Consider the following 12,689-nt stretch of genomic DNA (forward strand, 5'->3'; position numbering starts at 1 on the left):
GAGCCGAGAAAGAGATTCAAGGAATTAGAGTAGGAAATGAGGAAATTAAACTATCACTTTTTGCAGATGACATGATGGTATACTTAGAGAACCCCAAAGACTCTGCTAAAAAGCTACTAGAAATAATTCAAAATTTCAGCAAAATGGCAGGATACAAAATAAATCCACATAAATCCTCGGCATTTTTATATATCACTAACAAAATGCAACAGCAAGAGATACAAAGAGAAATTCCATTCCAAACAAATGTTGAGAATATAAAGTATTTGGGAATCCATCTACCAAAGAAAAGTCAGGAATTATATGAGAAAAATTATAAAACACTTGCCACAAAAATAAAATCAGATTTAAATAATTGGAAAGACAGTCAGTGCTCTTGGATAGGCCGAGCGAATATAATAAAGATGACAATACTCCCCAAATTAATCTATTTATTTAGTGCTATACCAATCAGACTCCCAAGAAACTATTTCAATGACCTAGAAAAAATAACAACAAAATTCATATGGAAGAATAAAAGGTCGAGAATTGCAAGGGAACTAATGAAAAAAAACTCAGAGGAAGGTGGTCTAAGTGTACCTGATCTAAAGCTATATTATATAGCAGCAGTCACCAAAACCATTTGGTATTGGCTAAGAAATAGACCGGTAGATCAGTGGAACAGATTAGATACAAAGGACAAAAAAGGATACATATATAGCAACCTAATCTTTGACAAACCCAAAGATTCCAACATTAGGGATAAAAATTCATTATTCGGAAAAAACTGTTGGGAAAACTGGAAATTAGTATGGCAGAAATTAGATATGGATCCACACTTAACACCATATACCAAGATAAGATCAAAATGGGTCCATGATTTAGGCATAAAGAGGGAGATAATAAATAGATTAGAGGAACAGAGGATAATCTACCTCTCAGACTTGTGGAGGAGGAAGGAATTTATGACCAGAGGAGAACTAGAGATCATTATTGATCACAAAATAGAAGATTTTGAGTACATCAAACTAAAAAGTTTCTGTACAAATAATACTAATGCAAACAAGATTAGAAGGGAAGTAACAAATTGGGAAAATATTTTTAAAAACAAAGGTTCTGACAAAGGTCTCATTTCCAAAATATATAGAGAACTGACCCTAATTTATAAGAAACCGAACCATTCTCCAATTGATAAATGGTCAAAGGATATGAACAGACAATTCTCAGAGGAAGAAATTGAAACTATTTCCACTTATATGAAAGAGTGTTCCAAATCACTACTGATCAGAGAAATGCAAATTAAGACCACTCTGAGATACCACTACACACCTGTCAGATTGGCTAAGATGACAGGAACAAATAATGATGAATGTTGGAGGGGATGTGGGAAAACTGGGACACTGATACATTGCTGGTGGAGTTGCGAAAGAATCCAGCCATTCTGGAGAGCAATCTGGAATTATGCCCAAAAAGTTATCAAACTGTGCATACCCTTTGACCCAGCAGCGCTACTACTGGGATTATATCCCAAAGAAATACTAAAGAGCGGAAAGAGACATATATGTGCCAAAATGTTTGTGGCAGCTCTTTTTGTTGTAGCTAGAAACTGGAAGATGAATGGATGTCCATCAGTTGGAGAATGGTTGGATAAATTATGGTACATGAAGGTTATGGAATATTATTGTTCTGTAAGAAATGACCAACAGGAGGAATACAGAGAGGGTTGGAGAGACTTAAATCAACTGATGCTGAGTGAAATGAGCAGAACCAGAAGATCACTGTACACTTCAACAACAATACTGTATGAGGATGTATTCTGATGGAAGTGGATATCTTCAACATAAAGAAAAACCAACTCACTTCCAGTTGATCAATGATGGACAGGGGTAGCTACACCCAGAGAAGAAACACTGGGAAGTGAATGTAAACTGTTAGCACTAATATCTGTCTGCCCAGGTTACATGTACCTTCGGAATCTAATGCTTATTGTGCAACAAGAAAATGGTATTTACACACATGTATTGTACCTAGACTATGTTGTAACACATGTAAAATGTATGGGATTGCCTGTCATCGGGGGGAGGGAATAGAGGGAGGGGGGGATAATTTGGAAAAATGAATACAAGGGATAATATTATAAAATATATATATATAATAAAAAATTAAAAAAAAAAAAAAAAAGCCAAATGTATACAAATCAAATTGCTAAGTAAATTGCTGGGTCTGGGGTTTCTTCCAAAAGAAGGAAACATTAATTAAAAGTATAATTAATAATAACCACGCTATGATAAGAAAAATAATGTAACATAGGATCACAGATTTACAAGTTGAAAATAATTTCATGTAACCATCTCACTTCAAAAATAAGCAAAAGGAAGGTAAGAAAATTTGCCCAAGAGGAAAGAAAAAGCCATTGATTCTTTCTACTATACCAATTTGTCTCTCTATAATTAATGTAATGTTCTCTCTAAAATGTAATGTTCTTTTTTAGGTTTTCTTGGGGTCTCTGGGAGCAGCCTTCGTTTCAGTTCAGTTATCACCACAAGTGAAGCCAGGGATTAAAGTCCAAATCCTTTATTATTTCCTTCAAAATCTTGTCTCCTTCCTTGGGCCCTGTTGGCTTTCTTAGAGGCTTATCTCTCTCCTTGGTTCCAAGAGCTCCTGCCACTAGTCCTTTGCCTCTGCCAGCTTCTGCCTATAGCTCCCTCTGAATTTCTCCTAATCCAAAGGTTTATGCTTCTGCCTCCAGCCACCACAAAGGTGGATGGATGATTGAATGAATCTGTCTCTGCCTCTGTCAATCTCTCCTTGGTTCTGAGCTTAAGCTTCTGCCACCAATCCTTTGCCTTCTCTCCGAATGTCAATCCTGGCTAAGGCTCCTGGCTTATATGCTCCACACTGAGTATATACCAATCATTTCATCACTAGGAAACCATTATTTGTTGTAGGATTAAATCAATACTTAACTAGATTTAATCATTGTCTTCTCAATTCCAAGGTACTAAGGTACCTTGTTTCAAATTCTGGCTCATAACAAATTAATATAAGATACAATTGTCATTTCAAAACTCTAGAAAAAAAGAAATACTTTAAAAGAAGAACTTTTCAATGTATCTCTGCCACTGCCCATAAAAGGTTCTCTGATTTCTGAAGACTGAGCAATTTTTAGAAATATTCCTAGAAGACAATGGATTAATTTAACCAAGTTTAATAGAAATAGCTCTTTCAAAAATCTAATTTCCTTTGCTCAGATCCTACAAGCACAAATTAAACAATAATATTGTGTAATTTGATCTACTGGATAGATGTTATCCAATCAGAATGGGGTACCATGTATATAATGATACCATTTATACCGTTGTCTTCAATTACAAATTAATAAACTAGGATTCTAGTTTATAAATCAATCTCATGTGAATTTGCTTAGTACAACCAAGTTTTCAAAATCCTGATCACTACTGAGTAAACTGATAAAGTTCAATTTTTGTGGCTGCTGAATTGAGGCTCAGATTGTGAACCTATCATTGATCCCATAAATTTAATTCATTTTTTCAATTTTTTCATTTTATTTATTTATTTTTTTTTTTTGGAGGCAATTGGGGTTAAGTAACTTGCCTAGGGACACACAGTTATGAAGTGTTAAGTGTGAGCCAAATTTGAACTCAGGTCCTCCTGACTTCAGGGCTAGTGCTCTATCCACTGCGCCACCTAGCTGCCCTGATTTAATTCATTTTTACAAATATGGTAATTTGACCCAAAACATTCCAGGAAGCTTTGTGGTAAAACTGGTTGGCCAGGTTCTTTCTTTGGGGGGGAGGAGGGGAGAAACACCTTTGAAGTACACTAATGTCTAACCATGATTCTGTTAAAATGATTGTTATATATGTAGTTATTCTATCTCTTTTAAAATTGAAATGAACCCTGACTGCAACTTCTTTAGTTGGGCAAAACCTTAATTTATTAGGAGCTGGGGCAGTATATATAGTAGAATTCTAAGGCAGGTTTGTCTTAAATTTGGGGAGCCCTTTCTCCTCTGTTACTTGAACTATCCACAGTAATATTAAAAAGAAATGAAAGATGAAATTGAGACCAACTAATTTTAGGTTCTACCCAGAGAGGAGATAAATTTTGGAAAAGTAGCTAATTCCTTTCAAGATTCTTTCTAGAAAAAAGAAGGGACTGAATTCTGCCATACTTTCTTCTTACCACCAAAAAAGACCTCTTTCAGCTCCTTGGATTATATACAAATCGAGGTATCTTGAGATGGGTCTCAGAACAAGTTTACATTGCTGCTATATTTATTTTATGCTTAGATATAGCTAGTTAGTGCCTGGCTATAGTACTGAATATGGAGTAAATGTTTCCACATATTTGAAATGGGGGTGATAATAATATTACTTCATAGAATGGTAGTGAGAATAAGTACCTTTAAGTACCATATAAATAGTAGCTTTACTTTTTTGCAATTTCTTATTTTCTTCCTTCTCCACAATCCAGAAAAAAGGAATTGGTACCTCAAAAATATTCTACTCTTCTCCCTAGAGGGCTGGACTTATACTCACCAGATATTTGCTGGTGTCTATTATGCACAATGCATAGAAAAATCAGCTAATAGTGCATTAAAAGCTGTTATAATTCACAATGTTTACTGTTTTCTAGCAAATCAAGAAAACAAAAGGAAGCCCCCTAGGAGCCATTTTATTGAAGGATATGAACAAGAATTACCAAGTATCCCTATGGTAAGGCAGGAATATCCACATTGATGAAAACATGGATTTATTGGAATTACATTCCACACAGTTTGCTGAATTGTAAAAATATTTAAGACACAACAGATATTTACAAATTTACATATAGGTAGAGTGAGCTGAATGGGTCCTCTTCTCCCCTTACTCTTTCAATACCTTAAACTTCCTATTAATTAGATGTTCATTTCAATTAAAAAACAATCACTAAAAAAGAGATGATAATCAGTGATCCACACTTTAGTCAGCTTCTTTCCCTTTATGCATAAATGCACATAGGGAAAGATATTTAAGTAATGAGAATGAATAAAGAGAGAAATAATTTATAACAGCGGTATAGACATACTTAAATGGGCTATGGCTATGAAGGAGTAAAGGACAGAAGTTCTTAAGTATAGAAAGCATCAGAGATGGAATAATTTATTTTTTCTTCTCTCAGAAGCCTTTAAATTCTTTTTCACACTTAAATTCCTACTATGAAGAGAAGAACTGGCCAGCTATAAAGAGCTGCCTCTCCAGAGAAACTTTGGAGGAAGATTTCTCAGTTATTTAAAAGTAAATACAATTGTGTTTTAGTTGTAGCTGTGCATATCTCTTTAATCTCACAAAGTACCCTGACCTCTGTAACCTGCATGAACGGAGCTGGTATTTTGCATCAATGGTTGCTATGAAGTATTTTTATACACATTGTTTCAGATTATACTTGAGAAATGTAGTGGAATGTCTTTTTTTCCAAATTTTCTATCTGCTCTGCTTCATTTTCTTACCTTGTTGCTTTTTTAGACTTTTCTATGGTGAGGGAATTTTTTTTTTTTTGGGTAATAAGCTTTTTATTTTTCAAAATACATGCAAAATTAGTTTTCAACATTTGTCCTTGCAAAACCTTGTGTTCCAAATTTTTCTTCCTTCATCCCCCTTCTTCCTCTCCAAGAGAGCAAGTAATCCAATACAGATTAAACACATGCAATTCTTCTAAACATATCACATTTATCATGTTAAACAAGAAAAATCAGATCAAAAAGGAAAAAAATGAAAAAAGAAAAGCAGAAGCAAGCAAATAACAACAACAACAGTAAAGGTGAAAATACTAAGTTTTGATCCACACTCAGTCCCCATAGTCCTCTCTCTGGATGCAGATGGCTCTCTCCATCACAAGTCTATTGGAACTGATCTGAATCGCCATCTTGTTCTAAAGAGCCACGTCAATCAGAATTGATTATCACATAATCTTATTGCCATATACAATGTTCTCTTTGTTCTACTCACTTCACTTAGCATCAGTTCTTGTAACTCTCTCCAAGCATCTTTGAGATCATCCTACTGGTCATTTCTTATAGAATAATAATATTCCATAACATTCATATACCACAACTTATTCAGCCATTCTCCAACTGATGGGCATCCAGTTCTTGTCTAGGTTCTTGTCACTACAAAAAGGGCTGCCACAAACATTTTTGCACATGTGCATCCTTTTCCCTTTTTTATGATCTCTTTGGGATACAGGTTCAGGAAAGACACTGTTAGATCAAAGGATATACACATTTTGATAGCCCTTCAGGCATAGTTTCAAACTGCTCTCCAGTATGGTTGGATCAGTTCACAACTCCACCAACAATGTATTTGTGTCCTAGTTTCCCCACAACCTCTCCAACATTGATCATTATCTTTTCCTGTCATATTTATGAGGTGGAGATGCCAGGGAATGAATGAGAGAGGTACCTTTTGTTTGGAGACACGAGTTCACAAGTTCATGAATTGGGAAGCAAAAGAATGCACTAACTCTAATCAATTGTGATTTGGAGTATTTTTTCATATGACTAGAAATGACTTTCAAAAAAAAGTCTGAAATATATCTGAAATTTCACCTGAAATTATCTATTCATATTCTTTGACCATTTATTAATTAGAGAATGGCTTGTTTTCTCATAAATTTGAGTCAATTTTCTATATATTTTAGAAATGAGGCCTTTATCAGAAACCTTGATGTAAAATTTTTCCTCAGTATTCTGCTTCCTTTCTGATCTTGGCTGTATTAGTTTTGTTTATACAAAACCTTTTTAATTTAATATAACAAAAATTATTTATTTTACATTTCATAAAGTCCTTTAGTTCTTTTTTGGTCATAAATTCCTTCCTTCTACACAGATCCAAAAGGTAGACCATCCCCTGTTCTCCTAATTTGCTTGTGGTATCACTCTTTATGTCTAAATTACAAACCCATTTTGACCTTATCATGACATAGAATTTTAGGTGTTGAACAACGCTTAGTTCATGCCATACTGTTTTTATGGTAATGGAAATGAAAAAAAAAAAAATTCTTTGCAAATGCTTATAGTGTACACACACACACTGAGACAGAGAGAGAGAGAGAGAGAGAGAGAGAGAGAGAGAGAGAGAGAGAGAGCGCAAAATTTAATGGAGGAGAGGAATGAATGCAAGAAGTCCTTTTTGAGAAAGTTTTATAATGGCCTCTTGATGAGATAGCAATGCTTATACAAGTTTTCATCTAAATGGAACAAATTAATATCCCACAAGGGAGAAGAATATTTAACAATGGATTCTCAAAGAAATTGTTTTTGTTCTTACATGTGATGGGTAGGTTCCTACATTTTATCTCAGAACAGATATTTTACTTGAAAGCTGCATTCAAATAAAATCAAATAAAAATATTCATTATGAAAAGATACTATGCAATAATTTAACAGGAAAGGTTGGATATTTCCACATGCACAGCTGATTAAGTCAACAAAAATAAAAATAAAAATGTTAAAACAACTACAACAATCAAGTTGAAGGGGGAAAAATCAGCTTTAAATAAGGTCACCAAATATCTCATTTAAATTGAATCTACATCAGAAAGAAAAGAATAAAACATTTTTTTCAAACAGGGTTGTACTTTGTAAAGGGAATTTTTTAAAATTACATAATATTGAAGAAACTTCAAATAAAACTTAGTCCTGATTATCAGATTAGGAACCCAGTTAATATACAGAAAACTATAAAGCAGAAAATTGTTTTAAATAAATTAGGCAAGTCTGGGTGATACATAACTCAAGTTAGTTTGTGAAAATGTAGAGTATAATCTATTTGGTCAATAATAATAACAAATAATGATCTCGAGAAGAGCAGAAATATCTTTTAAAGCAAAATATGCTAACATTTATGTGAAAGCACTAGATGTTGAACCAAAGAAAGTCTGAAGGAGACTGAAAATTACATTTGATCACTTTGGTAGACACATCCAGAGTGACAGTAAAGTGGTTCTTTAGCATTTAAAAACTACATACATCTGCAACTGATTTCAATCCATCAGCCAAAAGATGCATTTATGCTGCAGCTATTACATTTTCAGAAGAGTTTAAATTACAAAACTTGAGAGAGCTTCAAAGCAAGTCTTAATCTAACCACCCTGATCTTGATGGCCCAGTTAAAATATAAGATGCTTAATAGAAAAGAACCTTTTCAACAAAATGGAAAACAATTGTACTTAAATCAAGTTATTTTTAATTTCCTTTCATAAATCAGTTAAATGCACCAACCTGGGAGTTCGAACATTTTATCTCAAGTGATTCTAGGTCAACATGGAGACAGACAACAAATGAATGTCTGGATTCAGGCCCCACGGAAAGCAGCTTTTGAGAAGTGACAGCCAGAGTGGATGTGCAACCCATTGGCTGTACTAATCCAAGTGTAACTTGGTGTCCAAGCAGGGTATAAATGCTGAAATGATATAAACTGATTGTCCATGGGAAAGCATTACCTGAAGATAGAGAGAACACACAGATATAAAGTAGTTAAAAATTACTTTGGGGAAATGTTTAAGTCATCTTAATATCATTATACTGTTATCATAAAGCAATATTATATTATAAATAATTTAGCATTCTAAAATTAAATTTGATAAGTAGTTTATGAATTATTTTAAATGACAGGAAGTAAAATATACCTTTATGGTCTAAAGTATTACAGTCATTAAGTATGAAGAATAATATTATAAAGACAAATAAATATTACAGTCATTAAGTAGAAAGAATACAATTATAAAAGCAATACTACAAGATAACATATTCCAAATGACTCTAATCTATTGGTGGAAGGCAGTCTCATAGATGTATTGTGTATATCTAGCTTCAAATTATCCCCTGACCTATCATTCTCTAGTACCAATTGTTTATTGGATATTTCACATTGGATTTTCTAGAGACATTTCAATCTTAACACATCCTAAAACAGAATTCATTCATTATCTTTCTTTAAAAAGAAACTTAACAAAGTTATTACTAATTTTCTGGTCTTTCAGTTTTATAATCTTGGCATTATCCCAAACACCTTAATTCCCCTCATCCCATATATTCAATCAATATTGCTATTTCAACAATTAAAACATATCTTATAAATCTAACCCCTTTTATCTGTTCACCAAGCTACCACTTTAGGTCAGGCCATTACCTCTTGCCTCAATCACTGTCAATCACTTCAATAGCTTCCTAAGAAGGCTCTTGGTCTCCAAACTCTCCTCCTTCCACCTATTTTTTTTTCCCCCCTGAGGCTGGGGTTAAGTGACTTGCTGGTCACACAGCTAGGAAGTGTTAAGTGTCTGAGGTCAAATTTGAACACAGGTCCTCCTGAATTCAGGGCTGGTGCTCTATCCACTGCACCACCTAGCTGCCCCTTCCTCCTTCCAACTATTAAAGTGATTTCCAGATTAAATATGCTTCTCCTTGACTGAATCAACTCAAGCATTAGAATAAAATAGCCATTTCTCTGTTTGGCTTTTAACACTTTCCACTATCTGATTCCAGCCTATCTTTCCCAGTCACACCATCCATGTAGCCAAACCATTTTTCTCTCAGTAGTCTAAAAGTATACTCCATCTCTGGTCTCTGTAGTAATTATTGACTCCTGTAACTGGAGTAATCTGCTTCAAGATGAATCTCTAGTATTTCTTTCTACCTCAACAGTTAATGCTCTCCCCCACCTTATGCCTAATTACTTTCATTTATTTATGTTTATTCTATTTATACTTATCCTATATACAATTAAATTGAGAGGCTGTGACAGCTGACATCCCTGGACCAAAAAGATATAACATCTGATATTTGACACATATACTAACTATGCAACACTGGGCAAGTCAATTAACCTTTCATTACAAGGTAACTCAAAGGTTTAGTTCTTATCACCCCCATCCCCACAACTAGAGACCTGCCCTTGTGGGAGTACTCCTGTGAGCATGGAGGGAAGAGGGAGAGTATTTAAGCTCATCTCAGAATAACAGTTATAAAAAATATGTAATGAGAAAATGATAAATCAAATTTCATATTTAGAATATCTACCTGCACCTGCAAAGTAGTACTTATCAAATTCTTTCAAAAAATGATAAATGAATAATAATTCATGACTAGCATTATAGAAGTAATAAATGTCTATTTAAAAACTCTTTTTTTTTTTTCTTTTCTTTTTTTTTTTTTTGAGGCTGGGGCTAAGTGACTTGCCCAGGGTCACACAGCTAGGAAGTGTTAAGTGTCTGAGACCAGATTTGAACACAGGTCCTCCTGAATTCAAGGCTAGTGCTCTATCCACTGCGCCACCTAGCTGCCCCTAAAAACTCAAAGTATTTTCTTCCTCCCCCAAAAAAGAACTACAAACTTAAATCATCTGCAACTAATTCTAAAATTATGTACAAACTTCACAAAATTCCAAGCTATTTACAAAATAAAGGGTTTGCCAAATTTTTCTTAAAATATTCTGGAAAGATTTCATATTATATATTTAAAAGCTGTTTCTCAGGTACATGTTTTTCCAAATTTTATTTCATTTGAGAAATATACAATATTAGGTGTAAAGGACTGAAAGTTCTTTATTTAAACACAACTCAAAATTACTTTGACCTTTAATATAGATATATGGTGTTGCTTTTTCTCTGACATCAGTCCAATAATATAATATTAGACATATAGTTCTGAGATTTAAGAAGGGAAAATTGTGTAGTATTAACATATTTTTGTTACTCTAATAAATAAATTTATCTTTTAGAAGATCCAATTCTGGGCAATAAAATATTAAAATTTAACTACAATCTTTTCAAACTTTAATGGATGGGATTCTTAACTTCCTTCAGCATTAGAACTTTTAGTTTTATTTAAATCTTGTCTCTCCCCAGTAGAATGCTAAGAAAATGTAAGGAAAATTAATGAATTTTTTCTTTAAATTCATTTAAACATGTAATTTCAAATAAAAATATCAAGTAATGACTCAAGTTGCTACTTCAACTTACTTTAAAAAAAAAAAGCCCTCCAAAACAATGATTATTTTATTTTGGATATAATATTTTTTTCTGGCTAAGGCCGGCAACTTTCAAATCAATACAAAATGATTAAACCACAAAAACTGCAACATGGTCTAGAATCTTAATTGTGTGGGAATTAGTATTGTGGAACACAAAGAGTAAAGAGTAGAAGCAATGGGAAATGTGAGTCATCCCATTATTCAAAACATGACATACTAATGACCAAACTGACAAAATATATTCAGAGTAATATGGAAAAGTAAATATGAGAGAAATAATTTGTTAACAGAAATTGTATTTCACTGTGAAAAGGAAACTTAGAATCTCATCAAACTAGAACTATGGATTTCCTTAAGAGGGGTGGGAAACTATTGATTTTGTAAAACACTAGAATGGGGGAAAACATAAAAGACAATGGGAAGCAGATTTCAGCAGCTGAATAATCAACCAAATAACAAACACTGATTGCCCACTATAAGTCAAAAATTGGAGATATAAATACAAAACTGGTACAGTTCCTGCACTCCAGGAGTTTATATTTTATTAGACACTACTTTATCAAATAGATTATAACCTTATAGAAACTCTACTTCTTGTTTAATTGTAGTACCAAGTTGATCACTTAAGCTAAGCCAACAGAGCACAAAAGCCCAGGCAGGTTTGCACATGAGCCCCATGATAACTCTGTGAGATAAGCAGGTCATACAGACCAGTAAATTTATCAGAGAAATAACGACCACAGTCACACAATCTGCTAGCCCAGTCTTTTGATTGTCCATGGAGGGCTTTAATCTGGAATCTGGTTGTGCCTGTATATACATTTTATTATCTGTTATCATCTGCATTTTGATAAACATTCTGGAGAGCTTATAAATCCCAATAAATAGATCTTTCTTACTCTATTCATAAACTGTTTTTGCATTGCTTTACATGAAATGTACATATTAAGTGCTTAAGGGCAATTACCTATCCAATGACCAATCAGCAATTTTTTTTTTTTTTTTTTTTTTTTTTTTTTTGCAATAGCTTTTAGCAGTTAGAGCTCTCAGACATTTAATTCCATGGATTCTGAAAGCAATAAAGACAAGATTCACATAAATTAAAGTTCATATTTATCAATATTTTTGGCACTAGATATGTTATAATTTGGACTCAACTATGTTTTTCAAATCTGCTGAGGATCAGCAGTGTTTTATACTCACAACAATGTTATAGTTTGTTGATCATTTTATTGCCATTTTTATTCCAATCATTTCAGCTTTTCTCTCCTGCTTATGTAGACCTTTACTAAGAAAACTCTAATGTTAAGTTTTCTAAATCATTCATTTATGTGTTGTCTGGATTCTTGAAGATATTAATTTGTCCTCAAACTAACTTAATTTGGAAGTGATGAACATTCTCTTAGTTGCCTTGCAATCACTTTGTCAACTTGCTTTGGGAAATCACCTTGGTTAAGCCAATTGGCTCTGTGATATGCCTGTGTAGTCAAAACTAGTTTCTGTGGCAGTAAATCAATTACTTGTTCCCCACATAACCCTACATCTTTCTCAAAAATATCTAGGCCTTCAAGGCCAATTTGCCAGCCAGAGCACAGTTTTGCAATCAGCATATTCAAAGAAATCCAACATCATAGATTCATAGAATTCATGATCTTTGAAGGTTCTTCAGACCAGTAT

General features: G+C 33.5%; 1 protein-coding gene across 9 annotated transcripts in view; it reads right to left on the reverse strand.

The window, feature by feature from the left end:
• The window catches only part of VPS13B (vacuolar protein sorting 13 homolog B), a 973,300-nt gene that overhangs the window by 515,668 nt on the left and 444,943 nt on the right, over window positions 1–12,689 (reverse strand). For all 9 annotated transcript variants that reach the window (XR_012482416.1, XR_012482414.1, XM_074268391.1 and 6 more), the window contains exon 23: window positions 8,264–8,484. Coding sequence is in view for 7 of the 9 variants with exons in the window: in XM_074268391.1 (XP_074124492.1) it covers window positions 8,264–8,484 (221 nt within the window). In the remaining 2 variants the exon portion in view is untranslated. The remainder of the gene's footprint in view (window positions 1–8,263; window positions 8,485–12,689) is intronic.

Source organism: Sminthopsis crassicaudata, chromosome 1 (genome assembly GCF_048593235.1).
Source record: "Sminthopsis crassicaudata isolate SCR6 chromosome 1, ASM4859323v1, whole genome shotgun sequence".
NCBI lineage: Eukaryota > Metazoa > Chordata > Mammalia > Dasyuromorphia > Dasyuridae > Sminthopsis > Sminthopsis crassicaudata.